This window comes from Megalopta genalis, chromosome 5 (assembly GCF_051020955.1).
Source record: "Megalopta genalis isolate 19385.01 chromosome 5, iyMegGena1_principal, whole genome shotgun sequence".
NCBI classification, from domain to species: Eukaryota; Metazoa; Arthropoda; class Insecta; order Hymenoptera; family Halictidae; genus Megalopta; species Megalopta genalis.
Window position 1 is genome coordinate 29,319,313 of NC_135017.1, and position 20,548 is coordinate 29,339,860.

At 37.1% G+C, this 20,548-nt stretch overlaps 1 protein-coding gene across 1 annotated transcript; it reads right to left on the bottom strand.

The window, feature by feature from the left end:
• Positions 1-1,523: 1,523 nt before the first annotated feature.
• On the bottom strand, positions 1,524-20,218 carry LOC117222474 (uncharacterized). The gene is made up of 6 exons (XM_033474190.2): positions 20,090-20,218; positions 13,183-13,929; positions 10,589-10,856; positions 9,239-9,340; positions 4,676-5,497; positions 1,524-2,455 (listed from the first exon to the last, which is right to left on the bottom strand). The coding sequence occupies exons 1-5, from the start codon at positions 20,093-20,095 to the stop codon at positions 4,695-4,697; spliced, it is 1,926 nt and encodes a 641-aa protein (XP_033330081.2). The 5' UTR covers positions 20,096-20,218; the 3' UTR covers positions 1,524-2,455; positions 4,676-4,694.
• Positions 20,219-20,548: the final 330 nt, after the last annotated feature.

A 20,548-nucleotide genomic window follows, 5' to 3' on the forward strand; every position in this document is an offset into this window, starting at 1 on the left:
ACTAAAATTATGCGTTCTATCAGTCCGTCTTTCACAATCGAACGGGAGGTCTTTGTGTTCTGCGTTCGCCTTTCCCTGAATAGCATGTGACCGAACATTCTATTTATTGTTATACGATAGATAAAGAAATATTTATGCCTGGTGCTGGAATCATATAAAGTCCTAAGTAGGTTTGGAATTTCCCATTCAATTTCATTTTACAATTGTATTTCCGTTTGCTTTTAAGCGGCTATTCTGGTGTGGATTTTTTTAAGAAAAAGTTGATTTTTTTTTTACATTTTCGTGAAAAACATAGGCTCAAAAATACGTCTACAAAATCTCATATATGAATTCTTTAAATTAAGAAAGTTATAGCTGCTCGATTATTCGTAATATGAATGATCAGTAGATCGCGGATTTGATGCATTTATGGCAAAAATCAGTAGCTGAAATATAAAATTCTCAAGGCAGCAAAAGAATTGAATTATGTTCTTACATTGTTTCCAAATTATAAAAATTATACAAAGAAATGATTTACTTTTATTTCATTTCTATTTCTTGCAATCGTTTTGGGCATTTTGTATCTTGCATAAAGATTCGCCGTCTGATGATCAGTGTTGGCACACAAAACTTTAAACGCATTTTTCTCGAAACTATATTTTTCAAAGCGGTGACCATGATTTCTCAAAATCTACTTAACCAATTGCCTTCAAAATTTCCTATATTTTTTTAGTCTTCCAATATCGAATAATCAAATTTCAAATTTCAAAGCCTTTTGCTTTTGCTCTAGTTCCTGCAATAGCTAATCTCATACTAATTAAGAATCTTGCATGTTCTCTTCATTTTAGATAAACCAAATAGCCGCAATCGAGGTCATAGTGCGATATCTGAAATTCATATATGTGTGAAACTAACAATTTTAACGTTTTTCAAACCTAAAAAAATCGTTAAATGTCATTGAAGCATGTATAAATAAACCTCGTACATGTGACTGCGAAACGTGTTACAGTTTCGTTGCGAAAACATCTCAAAGACGGTCAAAGGAAAACGCAGTTTACGCTAGAATATCTCTTTAAGAAACGACAAACTCGTAATAACAGCCTCCATCAACAGATCTTAATTATAATTTACGGCAAATGCGAATATTATAAAAGTGAAAGTAATTCGTTTCGTACTGTTTTATTATGTGCCAATTTTTCGATGTTTTTATTATCGGGAAGGGACTGCAGTTTTGCGGCTGCATTGCCAGAACGAGTGTCATTTAGGTTTTAAAGTTCATTGCACCCTCCGTGATACTTGGTGGGAGATCGAGGTTGGACGTTGCTCCGTGTGATTTATTTCGTGGACGTAACGACGTATTTTCTGCGTCTTATTAACGTAATTATTGGCGTTAAATACAGGCACGCCGCTTTCTTCGTTCTTGTTTTATCGAACTGAAAATCAAGAAAGTAAACAGCGTCTATAGACACCGTTGTATTACTCGTGAAACATTGAACCCCGATAATGACACCCTATTTGGAACGTATAGGAGACACGCACAACTCTAAAACAAGCAAAAGAACAGTAGTTTATTAAACATCACTGCGATCAACGGGGAAATACAATAACAATAAACAGACCGATTTCACTATAAATACTGAAACTAAAAACAGCGTTACAGTCATTCAATGGTAGCCGAATGTTGGGAGACAATTTGAATCGCATTATTATATAAATAACGGGAGGGAGGTTGTAGTTGTGTATGAAACATGCTACGTAATTCTATTCTAGCAGGCATCTGAGACAGGGGGAGGGTAAAATACGCTTAATTAGTTGTATTTCTATGGCCTTTATCATTCGATAAAAACACGACATCGGTAGTTCGCGAACTTCCGTTTCCTTCTATGTACAAAATAAACATGTTACAGGCGTCGCTCGTTATGCTAATCGCGCGATCAATCCGTACCGTATTCGACAGCGAGGCACAATAATGGTAACTTGCGTTCGAAGTTACGTTCGAATGCTATACAGCATGATCCCGACATTGTATTTATCACAAACAAAAACGCAACTACTGTGGATACTTTCTACGCCGGGTTGACTCGCACATAATTGTCCAACATCCGCACGGTCGTTTGCATATACAGAACCGGTTTCTTTTTGCAAATAACTTCGACAAGATTCGTCCGTGAGTAACGGATCCAACTGTGAAATCTTCGCGGTCTTGTTCTTGCCGACTTGGTGAACGTAACACCAAGACGACTCGAAGCCGTGCAGGCTCCTCCGTTTGTATTCTCCATTTGTGCACGAGCCTGCTGCCCTCATCCACGTCCGACCTTATTGCGAAATTCTACGGTCCCAACGCAACAAGATCATGCTTGCGTTGCATTTCAGTTCGATCAATGCGACTTTAATCTGTGATACGTGGTTATCACGTATACGTTCTGCCTTTTGGACCCATTCCATTGAGGACGAATCGCATTGTAGCTATAGATCGCTGCAACAAGGAGCAAAATTGTAAGGTAAATGACATGAATACGTTTCAGTTCTTCGATACTACATGTTCGATAGAATAGGGTAGTGGAGCCGGTTACTGTGGGGCGACCAATTGTTTTGTCATTTTTCATTCTTTTATTTTGTTTAATTTTTTTTATAAAAATCGTTTTATTCTTTCATTTCGGTTAGTTTTTAACCGACAATTTCTGTGTTCTTTTAGTCTGTTAATTTTTTGATACAACATTTTTGTGTTCTTCTATTTTGTTTGTATTTTTAATCAATACATTTAATATGTCTTATTCGATAAATATAAAGTTAATTGTGACGGCTCAATTGTTAATTAACCGATTCGACTACCCTGCAGATAATTGTTTAGAAAATAATCTGTATTGGAAAATGGATTCTGCAGAATTGGGATAGTATAAGTAAGATTTAACGTGAAAAATTTACAACATAATTTATGACACGTAGATTTGAAAGTTTAGCATTTAGAACAAATAAAACTACTCTATTCTAGAATTAATATAAACAGTTGGTACTTAAGTAGATTTAAAATAGATAATTCTACATTTGAGAAATTTGGTGGAGGCCATTTTTAAATGAGTAATATTCTTGAGATTGATAATGTATATATATAAATATAGACTAATTTAGAACTGACTATAAACGGTAAGGTTGTTTAAAAACTTTGCACCGTTTCACGCGATCTTATTATTTTCTCTGGTCTAAATTGATATCATATTGTATCTTATCTGACAAGTAGAGATTTCATAAATTCGTGTGGTATACTATTTACTGCGCATACCCTTAAAAATTATTTGATTGTCAAGCAAGACGTGAACAAGAAAATGTTCATATTATGATTGAAACATAAAGAAGAATAGTTAAATGAATGCATTATATTAAAACATAAATGCAATTTGTAATTCGCCAAAGGGAAACAAAACAGCCAACGAAACGAAAATTCGTTGCGAATTAATAGAATGACTACAAAATACTATAAAATTACAATTTCTAATAAAATAATATTAAGTGATGTTACTGATGTTACAGCTGTATTCATCGAAATGCGTCCAGTAGAGAAAGTTTTCGAAATTCCAAAATCTCATTATTCGACTGCGCATATTTATGCAAAATAAAATTTCTCTACTCCATTTGCATCGAATAGGAGTTGGACAAAAATTTATTTTCACAATTCATATTTTTAATCAGTTAAAAATGATCGTATTCTTAAATTCTCGTCTCGCATTTAATGTGTCGTATTCGATCTACTCACTTTTGTCAGAAATACACAAAATTCGCAGTCTGCTCCTTATTGTTCTATTTAAACAAAAGCCTAAAGGCTCTTGGAGATTTTGTAGTCACCATCAATTTTCTTTAGTTCAAAATGACTGTGTTTCATTCGAAGTAATCTAAGTCGTGGTCATCTACACTTCTTTCTAAACTCTATAAATTGACACACACGTTGACTAACACATAAATGACAATAAATTTAGAACAACTTGTTCCATAACGTAAGATTAGAGAGATGACAAAACTTATTGCAACAGTTAATTCTACGATCTTTTTGCTTGTTGTAGATTCTAGCAAACTTCAGTTTATTTAATAGATTGCAATAAAAATTGCGTTTCAAGTATGACGAAAAATTGGCAGTCGAAGTACTAGTACCAGAACTATTGAGTTCTACGCATAATTATAATGTTTATCGTTTTACAACAATGAGAAAAATCGATTTATTTAAACTCCGTTTGTTTTCTATTGCAATATATGTTCGAACAAAGAAGTTTATCGAAAAAATTTTCACATTTTCATAAAATCAAAAGTTGTAAAAGGAAAAATCAGGAACCAATCATTTTAACTAACTGATGGTCCCAGCATTTTTAACTTCGAATGGTCTACCTCGAATCCTCCGTGTACAAAATAGTATAATCGCGCGTGTCCGATTTCTACACAATAGCCGAGCATACAGTGACTAACGTCTACTTCTGAAATCGATACAAAAGTAAGCGTGCCACTTTTGCAACAGTATAAAGCCCAAAGTCATTACAAACATTGATTCTAACGCCAGTCCACTAAAACTAGGTTTCCACGGTATACTTTTATCGTCCTAAATTCCTGGACTCATTCATATCTCACGCACTCATAGGTGAAATTCAACATTACATGGCAGCTTGGACGAACGATATATTCCATCGCGTCACCTTCAACGTTTCCCAATTACCTGAGATCAGTCTTTAAAGCTACACTCGGGACATCGTCGCGTGCCGCAAAGCGTCGCTGACGGATCTCCGTCTGTGAAGGCTGTTCCGTCTCCTGTATAAGCCGAACATGTCGAAACCAGCGAGCGGCTGGAATAATCCCTGGTTCTGCCAATAGGGTGTCACGTAAGAGTTTAATAAAGGCGTCTTCAAAGGTGCTTGCCACGCACCGCCGCCGGGGTAAGTATTCAGAAAGCCGGGCAAACCGCGGAAGTTTCCGTGGGTTTGCAGTTTCGGCAGTTCGAAACCGCCCACCTGATTCGCCGTCTGCAGTTTCGTCGATCCGATCTCGGGCTCGTCGATCGACAAACTGCCGTACACGGACAGATCGTTGCTGGAGGTGTCTTCGAGCGGCAGTTTCAAGGACCCTTTGATAGGCACCGTGTACCGAATGTGCACCGGCGGGTATTCGACGTTTTGCTGAATCGATAACGAGTTATGGGCACCGGTTCCTGATCCTCCAATCAATGGGGGATAAAGCGGATACTTCTCCTTGATTCCCTTCTTGGAATCCTCGAGCGAGAACTGATGCAGAGGAACGTCGTAGCTGGACGGTGGATGATCGAGATGATGATGAGACTCGGCAGGGTGACTCGGTTGATTGTGGTTGCCGCTCTCAACCACGGTGTTTTCGATCTCTTTCTCATCCAATTCCGGTGGCGGGCCGTGATAGATATCGCCCGGGTGGGTCACACTGGGCTTGTGACTGTCCAAGTCCGAGATGTGGTCGCCGGGACTCTCCAGGGGCAATGGTCTTGCGATCAGAAGACCCGCGTGGTCATCGACTGTAAACGTGACGTCTGTCAGTCGGGTCTGAATCTTAACCCTTCGTTTCGCACAGTGGTTAATACAACCCTTGGCGATGAAATTCAAATACAATGTAATTAAATTGCGAAGTTGAATTACGATGTAATTGAATTAGCACCACTCGATTCTATTGTTTTTGGCTTATTTAAACTATCAAGAGAAACATGCATGTATTCATAAACCCTGCTTATCGTAATCGACGCAGACAATTTTTATTTTTAATAAAGATCCGCTGTATAGTCATTAGCCACCGCTCTTCCACCAGTTATATTTCAATTATACTTCTCTATATTTTATAATCACCAGACCGCGGATTTTTATGCAAAATAAAAATAGTCTGTATTAATTGCAACCTAGAGTATTCAGCCTGAAGCAATAGCACCGAATTGATTGAAAAAAAACAAGACCGTTGAAACAGTCATGTATACAGTAAATTCTCCGTAATTGATGCTTGGATTGTACACAAAAATGGACAATTTGGGTAGAGACGATACTATTCTTCAATCATCGTGGCCCAGTTTCTATAGTCGCCAATTTTTAACAACTGAGCCGTTTATTTTGAAAGTGGCATAAGTCACTTTGTTTTTAAATCGATATATTTAAGGGTTTGCGTTTTAACACGTTTAAAAATATGAATGCTAACTTCCGAGAAGATTTACTTGTATTTGTTATCTCAGGATGCTGATATTTTTCTCAGTATAAATAATTTCGTATAAACATTAAAAAATCACCACTTTTCATTACGATAAAGTGACTTATGCCACTTTCAAAATAAACGGCTCAATTATAAAATCGAGGCGCAGGACTCGATTAATCGTGCTTCCTCTTCTCAAACTGTCCACTTTTGTATACAGTCTGAGAGAGAATTTACTGTTCATGTAAAAACGTCCGAAAATATTGGATACTGCGAATATAAAGCAAATTATTGCTCGTCTTTGTGCAAACTTATATTCTATTCTTCTATCCTTTTTCAAGAACGTAAATTAAAATCTTAATTATGTGTTGCGTATTCATTCTATATATATATATATATATATATATATATATATATATATATATATATATGTCGATTTTAAGAATAACAAGACATATATTTATATCGTAACATTTTGGGTGTAAATAATCTCGTTTTAATCATTAATTCGTTACTATTTCTTCTAACCAAATACTTGTTGCCTGGAGTTGTATTACATTGGTTTACAAAAGTCAAGATTTTCATCCTTTTATGACCACCAAGGGATCTTTGACTTTGTGCTTGGATTACTAGACTGCGGATCTTCGTGTGAAATGAAAATTGTCTGTGTTATTTGTAATAAGCAGTGGTCGGATAAAAGTTTCTTTCTAATCTTAGCAATCTTAACGAGTTGAGATTAACATCCTTGAAATCCTTTAATCTTTCTACCGTTTTATATTGCTCTCACACATTTCTGTTAAAAGTACATAAAACCCGCAGTCTATACGAATCTTCGAATTCTTTTGTTCTATTTTCCTCAGTACCTGAGTTCCAATTCGAAAAGACAAATCTGTTTCGGCTACAAAAAAGTTTATTACGCAAAAAGATTCGACAGATATTTCCAAATATTTTTTTATAATATCTTTTTATAATAGAGTATTTAATAGAGTATTTTTTATAATATTAATTGTAATGTTAAAAATACTGTTTAATGAAATTGAGAATTTATCGATACGATTGTCCTGCGTAAAAATGATACGTACGGTTAAAAAAAGAATAATTTTCACTTTAAACTTTGATCTTTTTCCAATATAAAATTCCATAAAAACTGAGAATGCAGGGACAAGCGATTTGTAAATTAGTGTTGAAACTCATAAGAATAGTGTTGTATACGATTGGCATAACTAGTCGTAAAAGTCTACATACACCAAACGGTTCATTAAAATTAAACAGGTTTTGAAAATTACGATGTTCTGCACATTCGTCTGAGAAATGTAAAACGACGAAATCTATCATACAGTTTTCAAGGTGTAGAATGTATTGTTAAGATACACTACCCCAAAAAATTAAAGTTTCACTAATTATCAATTCCAACTCCTGTAATTTCATGTAAAAAGATCTTACAACATTCTGCCTGTGCTCATTTTAAAGAGCGAAGTCTCTACTTTCATATCCTTGAACTTGGTTCTCTAGTTTTCTGGTGTAGCGTATGTACTTACCTACTTTCATGTATACGTAATAACTATGTATGTTACAATTGTTTATGCAAATTTCAATTTTTACCGACACATTTACAGAAACTGGAATCAATTGGTATTTGCTTGATTGGTTATATAGATTTGAATAGAACAAAGATAGAGATTCGCGAACTACTGATAAACGTTTCTACAATTACGCAATTTATAATTTTTACTAAGAATCTTTATTAGAATTTATCTAATTTCAATGAATCAATGAATGTTCGAAAAATATCCAATTCCTTGTTTTTTGTTTCGAATATTTACAAATTGTCAGGTAGATGTAGACTTTCGGGACTGTCTGTACTCGACATATTACAACATAATAGGTAATTTTTACAATTATTTTAGTCACCATTTTATTTATATTGACCATGAACCGTTAGATTGCAATATATAATAATGTATTTAACGCGAACATTATATTATGGTACAACCCCTTTCCATTTATAATTATTAGTTGCAGATATATATATATATATATATATATATATATATATATATAAAATGTTATTAATATAAAACTATATACAGACAATGTAATAATGAAAGTATTAATCCATTGTTATCTCATGAATGCGCCGACACTACATATTATTTCTTTCTACTTCGTGAAATGAAAGGTTAGTTCTTTTAATTTCATACTCTCTCCCAATTCAGAGCCAAGTTTACATAATAAAACGTTGCAAAAACTGAGAACTTTCCAACTTTTTACATATCTTATAAATCATCCACGCAGTTACACATGCACACACATACGTAAATCTTGCAACTCTAAATAGCTACAGAACGCGATAAACTCATGAATATGTACAACGTTTTTGCAAAAGCTTCGATTAGTAAGAGGGAAGAGATGAGATACATTTCGGTCGTCAAACTGACCGAAAAGGTGGATTCGGTGAAAGTGCGTTGCGCAAAAGTTTCCGATATAATAGCGAAGGTCTCTTCGGCGGCGAAAGTAAAGGAGCGTATTCTCTGCGAAAACGACGAGAAAATCGCGTTTCGGTCACCCTAGACGAACCTGTGCTCGAGCGAGCTGGGATACGAAACGCGGAGGTGTCGATGACACGCGTTCGCGAGGATCGCAAAGGCACAATGAACCTCGAAGCACCGAATAACGACCCGCAGCAACAGAGTTCGGGATGCCAATACAGAATTCCGAGCAGCCTCGGCCGACCCGAGTCACTCGCTCCGGCACAGAGAGGAAAGTTCCGGAGATTAGAATCTCGTTTGAAAGTGAAGACCGCTTTTACTTTCTTTATTTCAAAACGTACAACGGACTCCTCGGATTTCCGACGCCTCTCACCGAATTTTTGTTTCGATCTTTTTCACGGGCACACGGCCGTGTGACACGTCAGCCACTATAATCGGCGGACGGTACGTATTTATTCTCGCATGCATTCCACGGTAACGATGTAATCACCGTCGTCTAGTTTAATTCCAACGAATTAGCGGCTGATTATAAAGTTGAAAATTGTCAGTGGCGGCATATGGGGTTAACCAGGCACCGTAATGATAGAAAGTCTTACCGTCCGATGGCGAGTCGTAATTCAAATTTGCGTGGTAACCGTCATTTGGTTCGCTATAGCCCTCGATACCTGGCGGAGGCCCGTCATAGCTTTCCTCGTGACCTACCGTTTCATTGTGAAATTAGGTCAAAAGTATTTGTGAAGCAGACACCGCGATATTTTGTTAAGCAAGCATATTTCGTGATATTTTCGGCATAATGTTTAGCTTATTTTTTAATTGAGCCGCGCAGGGTGGTTAATAATTTTTTTCAGCGAGCAAAGACTTTTTTGAAAATAGGTCATTTCACGAGAAATTGATGAACTGATCTTATATAGAAGGTTATGAAATTATAAGTTCCTTGAATTATTCATTCTTTCTCGATTCTCTACGTTTTTTTTTGCCTAGTTCGTTAAATAAGTTTATTAACATAACAAAGTCGAATGGTTTTTTTTATAACATTTTTAAATGGAACGTTTGAACTAAACGCTGTACGTATTATAAATAAATTGTTCTTGTTTCTGTGTAAATAAATATTTTCGAACAGCAACTACTAGACTGCGGATCTTTAACAAATTTTTGTTTCCATGTTATTTTAGACAAATCAGAATTAGACAAAAATTTCCTTCGTTAATCGAAAGATTCTTCTTCGAAAATATATAGTAAAAATGCCATTATTGGTTTTGTTGTTAATTTGCACGTTTTATTACATTTTACAAATTAACGCATAAAGATCCACGGTCTAGTAACTACCATCGAAAAAAGAAGCATGCGAAGTAGGTGTTCTCCTGAAGTACAAATTCTTTTAAAAATTAATAATTACAAGATGGTCTTTGTAAATGTAGCATTAAAAAGTTAAGAAAGCAGTGAACTGTCTAAATCAGTGATATCGAACTAATGACTCTCGTACCATTGTACACTCAATTCAATTTTTTTTTTTCGATTGTTAGAAAATTTATAGTATTCATTGACGTCATTTTTAAAAATGTTTCACTTCATACTTTCACATCATATAATTCTCAAAAATGTTTTACTTTATGTTTTCACATTGTGTAATTTTCAGAAAAATGTTACACTTTATTTTTATATTATATAATTTCAAAAAATGTTTCACTTTGTGTTCTGACATTATATAATTTTGAAAAATGTTTCACTTTATGTTTTCACATCGTATAATTTTGAGAAATGTTTCACTATACGTTTTCACGTTAAATGACTTTTAAAAGTGTTACACTAAAATACTGCGAAAATGGCATCTTATTCAATGTTCATTAAAAATTGCTCAGCACGCGATAGAGACGAGTTTTTGGCATTTGCGGATAAAATAGTTCGCTACCGCTGATCCAGATAAAAGAATTCTCTCGAAAACTTACCAGCTATCGAAGGATGATCGTAAGCATACTCATGGTGCGTTGCCGGCGGGTGCGCAGCATTCTTCGCGATATTAGTACCCAAAGACGTGATCGCGTCTCCTGCCTTGGCAATCATTTTGCCTTGGGTCGAGACAAGGTAACCACCTCCCTTGATAAGCTGACCTTTCAAAGCAATCACACCGCCACTAATGGCTTTAACAGCCTGCATTAATGTGCTAAAGATCGCCTTTTTGAAGTCCCACACGGTGAACTGCTTAGAACTGGCGTACTATCATAGAAAAATTTCATTAAGCTAAGACAGACACGTGTACAAGTCGATCGAAATGCAATAGAATCGTTACTTTATTGAATATTATAGATTGCTCGGTACAGCATTGATTATTATAAAAACAGCCTCTATTCTAACGGAATGAAATGCTTATATCTTAGCAGCAATATAACGTGCGATCTTTCTTCGTCCCTCGCAATATAGCTGATATTTAAGTTCATGCCAACGGCAACTGTCGCCCGCGAGAAAAAAAAGAGAATTTCTTTTCCTTAAATTCTTACAGTCTCATATTTTCAATTTCAGTCTTATCAATCGATATTTGCGTGTCCTTCGCGTCGTCGGTCCCTACAGGATCACATTCGAACCATTTGATTTAATCGACGTTCGCTAATCCTCGTACCATTGAACCTAATCACTGTCAAGTCCGGCAATGTCTGTACAAAGAATTCGAGTCGTTCAATTACGTTAATCGACTGGATCTTACGACACGGCGGGGGACACCGTTCGATCGTGACGTCTCGCGTTTCCGTGGAAACAATTATTCGATGACGGTGAAAAACCGAGTCACGGACGTTTGAAAGCCGATCGAACAAGGGGCGATGATGAGAACCAGCTAAGATTTCCCTCCATAATTGCAGCCTCGACGACCCAGATAGTGATTTTCTTTTATACGGTAAATATATCGGACTAACTTCTCTATAACATTTCTAATTCTACCACAATTCCACTGTTCTACGGTCTAAGAAAAGAAAAGAGAGTAGGTAAGTATATTCGTGCGCGTATAGTTTGATTCGAACTCCATACGGATACGTTTCGATCGTGACAAAGCTGTCGTGTTCCTACCAATTCCGTCCTAGGAATTCCTGTCCGAAACGATTCGCGAAAGCGTCCGTCTTCCACTTCTTCGTCGAAACAAACCGGACGACTTTCGTTCACGAATTTCGAAAAATTTCCAAAGATAAACACGGCCTCGTTCCGAAGCGGTACCGGCATTCAGCAGCCGGCATTCGCTTGTTTCCGTGATTCCCGGGACTTCCGCGGTCGAGCGAGCTAGAATTAATGTACTCCGACATGATCGCCGATAAAACGCAAGCCATGTACCTTCGCTATGCAACCAGAAATCCACGCACATCGTCTCGCCGACGATCCCTCTCGGTTGCTTATATAGAAAGTCCGCGCGTCGATAGTGTGCTTCGATCGGGGACTTGAAACCGGTATGATTTTGATACCGGTATTGCGCTAATAAAGCTGTATCGATAGAATACCGAAATCGTCACGGTACTGAATACTGTTTGAATACTAAAATCGTCACAATACCAAGATCGTCACAATACCAAGATCGTCACAATACCAAAATCGTTACAATACCGAAATCGTTACAATACTGAAATCGATTTGCGATCGAAACCGAATTAAATAATATGTGTTTTCTCAGTTTTCCGTTTGGCCACATGGCAAATACTAACAAGATATTATTCATTATAAAAATACTCGTATGTTATACCCTAATGGAAAAATATGAATATCTTTTATATATTTTAATTATAAAAATCTTCATATATATAATGTTATACCTAATAGAAAAATATGAATATATTTTAGTATAATAAAATACGATAGCGTAAGTACAGCCGCAAAAAAGGAATATAATATTTCATTTTTCTCGTCAAATGTAGTATGTCCACTTACCGACAAAAGTTAAGAAACTTCACATATCGTTAACACGTTAGTAAAATTTGATATTCTAACAAATATAAGTCTTATTAAATGAAAAATGTTCTTTATATTGCAATATTGTCTTATCTAATGCGTACGGCAAATAAAAAAGAAATAAAAAATACAAAAATAAAATAAAGATAAATGGTTGCAAAAGAAGAATTATAAAAATATAAAATTAATATTTCCGATTTTAATATTAATTTAATTTAATTTTGATATTTATAAGATTTTATCAAGATTATCATATGTTAAGAATGTTGACTGCACCCAAGAATATGCATCTGTGCAAGACGTTTCTTAACTTTTTCCTACGTTAGTAATTACTCCGACCTCCGTATCATAGCGATTGTGGTATTGCAAATAGAACTGGTTTGATTATCCGCGGATAAAAGTACTTTGGAAATTGTAATGAAATAGAGAAACCGAAAAAATGACCGACAATTATTCGTGTTTTCGGTTTTCGTAAGGATTTCAAAGGCAGAATCGAAAAATACCGGTATATTGCACCTCGGTAGAAGTCCCTGGCTCCGTTCGAGAGCTCGCAGTGATCGCGTGTAATGTATGCGTGTGCGTATCGTCAAATTCTTGCGAATAATTACATAGTTACCGGGTGAGGGGGTCCATAGTATCCGTATTGCCCGTAGTGTCCGTAAGGTTCTGGTTTCCTCTGGTCCATCGAGGATGCGGCCGATTTCGAGGAGGTTTGAGCGGAGCTCGAAGCGGACACCGAAGACGAGCCGGTCGATGCGCTGCCCGATGCACTGACCAGTCCGCCGATTATGCCCTTGGCTATGCCGCCGATCAGGCTCGATGATCCCTGTATGATGCCTCCGGAGTCGGATCCTGAGTTTGCTGGCTGCCCGTAGTTATCTCCACCGCCGCCGTACGGTTCCGGCGCGTATTCCCCGTATCCTTCCGGCGGATGTCCTTCCGGCGGCCGGTCGTATTCCGCGTAATTGTATCCGTCCCGCTTCGTCTCGTATCCTTCGTCGGCCCCGGACCTCTTTATCCGTTCCTGCATCATCGCCACGTACTTCGGGTTCTCGAGCAGCTCCAGAACAGCCACGCTGCCCCTCTTCACGATGTCCTCTTGCAGGTCTTCAGGCAGGATCTGATAGATCTCCAAGCCCACTCGACGCTCGTCCAGGTAAGTGCTCACAGGATCGTCCGACGAGGTCTCCAGCGACTGCGATTGATCCGCCGATGGACCTGGGTCCGGCGATGACCTGCGATACGGCGCCAACCGCTCCAGCTGGGCCGATGCTCGAGCTCGCAATTCCTTCTCGCTGGATTCCGCCCTCACCGATGGATCCAACAGGAACAAGCAACAGGCGAGCAAGACCACTTGCGGAAACTGAAACGGGTTCGGATTAGATCAGTCTTTCGGATAGATGGTCGATTATGGAAGGGTAAATAGAGAGTTTTTAATGGTTCTTGGTTTTGGTGAGTTGCCCTAAGAGCTGGTGCACTTTCTCGTTCCCAGCAATCGACGGTCTTAACCCTTTCGCGCCGAGCGCCGCATATATGCGGCATCCACTCGACGACCTGTGGGTACGAGCGCCGCATATATGCGGCATCGAAATGAAGTGTACACAGAAGACGCGGATGTGTAATTTGTAGCAAAAATGATAAAAGAACGGATTCGCGGTACGAGTGCAAAGATTGCGACGTTGGCCTTTTTAAATTAAAAATGTAAATATACTTGTCACATCAGAGCAACGATTGTTTTATTCGGCACAGTTATTATTCAAGACTTGAACAACATATATACAGAAACCACGCGCGCCGTGCATGTTTCCGGAGCGAGTTTCCGTTCGGTGACGGTGCTTCGGCGGATGGAGCTGCCGTAGCGAAAGGGTTAATCCTTTTCTTAAAAAGGATTATAAGGTGCTTTTTTAAACTTCAATTTGTATTAACCGTATGTATAGTCTTCACGTGACAAGAAGGCACCTTTGAGTTTATATTCCCCCTCTTACTAGCTGAAGCAGCTAGTTAGAGGGGGCATGGAAACACAGAGGTGTCTTCTTATCGCGTGAAGACTATAGTTACTGTTTATTGTATATACATATTTGTTCTTTTTACGTATATAAAGGGATATGTCCGCGTAAGTATGTAATACGTGTGTGAGAAACGCTTCTTTGAAACTGCAAACTTTTTAAATGTAGTGTTTTAAACTACCTTTTTTAAAATTGCACATTTCAAATGAAGCGTTTCAAACAACTCCTTTGAAAGTACATTATATAAACTACTTATTTAAATATACACTTTTTAAATGTAATGTATTAAATTATTGTTTTGAAAGTGCGCATAAACTACTTATTTAAATGTACAATTTTTAAACGTAATGCATTAAACTGCTGTTTTAAAAGTGCACATTTCAGACATGATGCATTGAACAACATTTAAGAGAGCATTTTTCAAATGTAGCTCTTTAAACTACTTATTGAAGTATGATGTTTTAAAAAAATTTGAGTACAGTGTTTTAAACAACTCATTCAAGTACAGTGTTTTGAACTACTTATTTTTGAATGTGCACTTTTTAAATATAAACGTATTCAACTACCGTTTCAAACAGTACACATTTCATACGTAATGTTTTAAACTACTACAATGAAATAATAAGTCCTCCACACTGTAAGAAGAAATATTTATCTAATAACACGTGATCGTCCAACAACAAAATTCGTAAACTGCAAATAAACGTAATGCTTCGACGGATAAATGTCTTCCTGCTAGAATTCGCATCATTGAATAACGCAGCACCGTGTCGCATTGAATAACACTTTTTCACGTTATGGTTACGTACACCATAAACAATTATCGATGGTATCCGGATCGTTCAGCGATTGCTGTGAAAATTGCGGGTGCCCTAAAAGTGTTTATTGAACAATGAATTAGTGTGACGACAAAACGTGCCGTAACATATCCGTGAATTTATAAACCAGTCGGGCGTGGAGCATAGTAACGTGAATGCAGCAAGTGGAGCGGTTCATGGTGAAAGTCACACGAGGACGCGCGCCGTAGGGTTCCGCTTTAGAAGATGCCCATGTATGTGACCGTGGCAAACAACGATCTTGTCAGAAAATTGCCGGTTTCACGGGCAATATCGAAAGAAAAAGAAACGAAGAAATTGATGGCGACAAAACGATGAAACGCGTCTGCATACGGACAGTTGATGGCAATTTCATTTTCTTTTTTATATTATAAAGCGGAATCCAAGGTTCTCGAAATTTCCCGGCACACATTGGAAGTCCGACACGGAATGAAATCTTCATATTTTCCGCTCTAGTTTCCGCAGAAAATATTCCTCTCTTTGTTTTCAGAAATTTTCTAACGCAAAGGATTTAGCAATTAAGATAACTATATTAAAATCAATTAACGGTAGGAAGAAACGTTGAGAAATATTAGTATGTCGACGATGTTTACTCGGAACAAACGCATTGGAGAGTTAACGTTGCCGAAATTGAACTTTTACTTTAGAACGTTCATTTTTGAGACAGAAAATCAACGTGTAACATTTATGGTCTCACGAAGGTTACAAATCACTGTGGATCGTTACGATTCGCAACAGACGAATTCTAACAATTTCTCTGTTATATTTGCAAGTTACAATTACATGAAACACACGCGGTGCCCCTGTTATTATCATAACAGTTTCCCTTCTCCGAGTGGAAAATACGAATAACGCCTCATCCTCTGTGGAGTGGCCACCGTAGAAATCTCGATCGATCTAAATTCGCTCGCTTAAAACCTGTTTAACTGCAAAAGAGATTACAAAACACTTTTAGACACAGGCTGCAATTACCTGTGGAAGTGAAAATGCTGTATCATAGATTTACTCTCAATTGTTGCTCGGATATTCGAAGCGACTGAATTGTTCGATTATCTCTGGAATGAAACTTGCGGAAATCTCGATTAACATTCGAGAACAGACGTTACGCGCTGGTGTTATGCGTATTCCACTAGTGGATAATGAACGTTTTGCCGCGCTTGCAGTGAAATTGAAAGTATAACAGCCTGGGAGCGCGTTTCAACCGGAGATTGTTCAGGAAATAACGGTCCAGATGAAACCGGAAGTGTGGTTAGTCAGGTAGGTAAGATTTATCGCGATATTCCCGTGTGTTTTCGCGATCGAGAGGCTCGGATTTCCTGCGACGGATGAAAGTGATCGGCGCGTCCTTGGTCTTGCACTTGGAAGAGTCAATGTTTAACCTAGTTCCAGCCGTTCGGTTCGACTTAGAGCATTCGGGCATGCACGATCGCCACGATTTCTAAAAAAGAGCGGCAAATAAACCCGCACCGCGTAAAAATAGTACCGGAAGATGCACGCTCGGATTCTCCCGAGAGAAACCTACGTTTCCCGAACGAACAACGGCGCGCGATGGTACTCTTTCCCAAAAATTGACCAAAGCGTCGAATACATAGCAGCAAAAAGCTGCTGTGGTACACATGCGGTGACTCGCATTAATATTCGGACACAATTTAAAACAGTATAACTTTCTTGAAAGTGGATGGAATGACTTGTATCTCGTTGAGATTTTAGAGAGACTGGTCAATGTCTACAAACTTCTTTTTAAATTGCAATTGGAATGAAAACAAAATAAGAAAGTAGTATTTTTTTCAACTATTTTTACCTGAGCTTATTACGAAAACTTTTGTAGGTCTCTGGAAGTAATATAAATGCTGAAAATTTTATTGAAATCGGTTGACGTTGTTACGAGCTAGAGACAATTAAACATCGTGAAGATCGCAGTTTATTCACGATTTTCTACAATTTCGACTGATGACTGTAAGACATCTGCAAATTTTTACATCTTGTAATACCTGTAGCTTGACTGATTTTGATGAAATTCTAGTTACTTGGTATGATGAAAAGGTTAAAAAAGAAACGCGCGTTTTCTATTTTTGTATCATCCCAAGTAACAGAAAAATGTTAAAAAAGTAGTCTGTCGTCCAGTAATATCCCCAGAAACTTTAAGTCATTTCGTTCAATTTAAAAAAATGTTATTTTGTTTTAAAAGGTGTCCGAATATTAATGCGGGTCACTGTATGTTGTACGCGTATCAGAGCAACAAATGCCGTTGACAAATTCTCGTACTTGTTAATGTCTTAAAAATTGTGGCGCCTTTAATGTGTCAAGTTAAAGTTTGTCCTTAAAGAAATCATTTGTGAAACATTTTACCACGAAAATATATGTTATAAATCCGAATTTTACACGTAAGTGACGCAAAATATTTTTACTTAAATCTTGTGCTGCCCTACTCAATATCTTCTAAGTAGTTGTCATGTTATAATATAGCGGTTGATAAAAAAACTGTAATAGTCATCGATACACCTGCTCTAACAAGATTCATAACTTAATACCAAATCTGCCACGCCGGTCAAAATGACTGGTTTCACATGTTTTATTTTAAAATTGTTGTATTTATAAATACTCTTTAAAAGAAAACAATTCAATCGCTTTTTGGTTAATTTAAGCATTCATTATAATAAAAGTGGCGAGAAGTTGAAATGTATTCATACTTGTCATTCTTATAAAGCAGTGTAAATTAGTTGTTTTTAATACCCGGAAGGTTTAGCGCTAAAGTGAAATGTCAACTACGATAGTTAATCAAAAAATTTATCCCGTTTCTGCCTATTTTTAAGATATTTAATTTGAAAGTGTCAAGTAGTGCCTATCAACGCTCTCAGTGAACAATTATATAATTTATATATTTGTATAATTATATAAATATGCTAAATATAAATATTATATAAATATTATATAAATATTATATAAATATTATATAAATGTTATATAAATATTATATAAAAATTATATAAAAATGCTAAATATCAAAGAATTATTAATATTCACAAAAAATAATTTAGAAACAATCCTTGTGTCACTAGTGTCTGATTTCTCTCAGTTTGAATTTCGCATTTTTGATAATATATTCAGATTCAGCAATCTCGGAAACATAAGAGTGTCGATTTATACGAAAATCGTGTTAAATTGTGAACTGTACAAACATTTTGGGAAAAGGTATCATCACAGAGCGCCGCGGCTAACGAAGATTACTTCCGGTCAACCGGAATTAGCGAGTCCAAATTAGCGAACTCCTTCCATCACCGGTGACGCAACTTTCCTTACACCTCAAACAAAGTTCGACTTTCCTTCCGTTCGTTAGAACCTTTGACTTCCACGTCCGTTTGAATTTATTCAAATTCATGCCAACTTTCACGGAAATAGGTATTCATTTCTCCGGCGAGCTCACGGAAGCACAAAAACGCGAGTTGTTTTCATTCCTGAGACCTGCGTCTCGTTAACCAAAAATAAAACTACGAAATAATTACATTTTTTTATCGATTATTCGAACGACCTATAAATTTTCGAATCAGATCGAACAATTTAATTCACTACTTTTACTGAATAAACCGTACTTTCTAAAATTATTAAATGAAAGTAGTCAATCGTAAAGCTATCTAAATTCATGTACATTCATAAGCTGCAGGATCAACTTTTTATGTCTCATTCACCGTGCAGAGAGCTTTAGAATGTGCTGCAAATAGTATGCAGCCGAACAGAAGAAAGTTTTTGCGATTAACACTCGAACTGCGACGTCTGAATCTATTTTGGTCCGAATTGAAAAAAAAGTCGTTGTTTAAATTCCTAGTTTCCGACGATTAATTCAAATATTTACATGTTTCGTCGGAGTTTGAAATAAACTAATATATTTCATGGAAATATATTAAAAACTAAGTTGCATAAAATTGCTAAATAAAGTTATAAACGTTCCTACGCATAGTCAGCCACGTTGTTACTGTAAAGATCAGCTGTTTAAATTGTTAAATGTTAACATGTGTTTCGTTTGCTGCAGGACTCTTAAAATATTTTGTCACAAATGTATGAAACGTCTTTTCCTCAATTATGAAGTTAAATCAATTTTTGCACTAAATATGAAAATTAAAGAAAAGAAAAATGAGAATTACGTGTAAGAGTTTACGATTAAAGTGCCTGGTTTGGAATAGGAAATTAGAGAAGAAACTCTGTGGATTAAGACGTCCTTAGCCATTTTAAAAACGGATATAATTTGCACTGGGTAGACGACCGCTCGCCACCGACAATAAGATCCTCGTTTGCACTTTTAGATTCCCACTCGTGCGAAGATAAATGAGAGCTACAGTGCGAATTTCTCCATTGTCGCGCGTAGAAGGTGCGAGTGATGATGAACGGAACGTGTTTTACTTTCACGTGGGGGTGACGGACGCAACGATTCTCGAACGGATCACAACCAGCCAGCCACAAAAGAAGCGTACAAGATGACTCATACTGAACATCACTTTGCAATTCTTTCGACTCTGTCGCACGAAGAATCGATTAAAAAGCGTTGAAGGGCGACGCGAAGTGAAGAAGAAGATTTGAACGTTGTTTTGAGTCGAAAGAACAAGGGATTAAATCGTCGTTGGGAAAAGCGAACACTTCACACGTGCTGCAAGGGGAATTCTGCACACAATGATCTTGGGACGCGTACCTTCATCGTTGACTTTCACGGTAGATCGGTAAAAGGATCACGGCACTCTCACTGAACTCACTGGCCATCACCATCGAGTATTTCCTCTCTTTATACCGACTCCCACCTTTTTCGTGGCACGGGAGAACGTTGTCCACTCCGGGATTTTTCATGCCCAAAATTGCAATCTATTTCTCAGGGGAACATTCGATTCTGTAAACACGGAAGTTCAAGGTTTACTCGAAATATATCATTCCGAAAAGAAAGTTCCGTTAGCTACCTCTGTCCAGTTGCAAAAGCCATGCTTTCGATGCAGACTTTTTACAATTTTTAACTTTTACCACGTAAAACTTTATTATTCATGTACATTCTAGTTTTTCCGTTTCGAATGTCGGTTTCTGTGATTTTGGTAATTGAAATGTCGTTCATAGTTTCCACAAACATGTACTAATCACTGGATTTTTGAACTTGTTGGAAGCG

Bases quoted from the DNA above. Each gene is read 5' to 3' on its own strand.
- LOC117222474 (XM_033474190.2), bottom strand. The intron at 10,857-13,182 runs GTAACTATGTAA...TTTCTATGATAG, and splicing joins ACTATGGACCCCCTCACCCG to TACGCCAGTTCTAAGCAGTT. The intron at 9,341-10,588 runs GTAAGTTTTCGA...ATGAAACGGTAG, and splicing joins CGATCATCCTTCGATAGCTG to GTCACGAGGAAAGCTATGAC.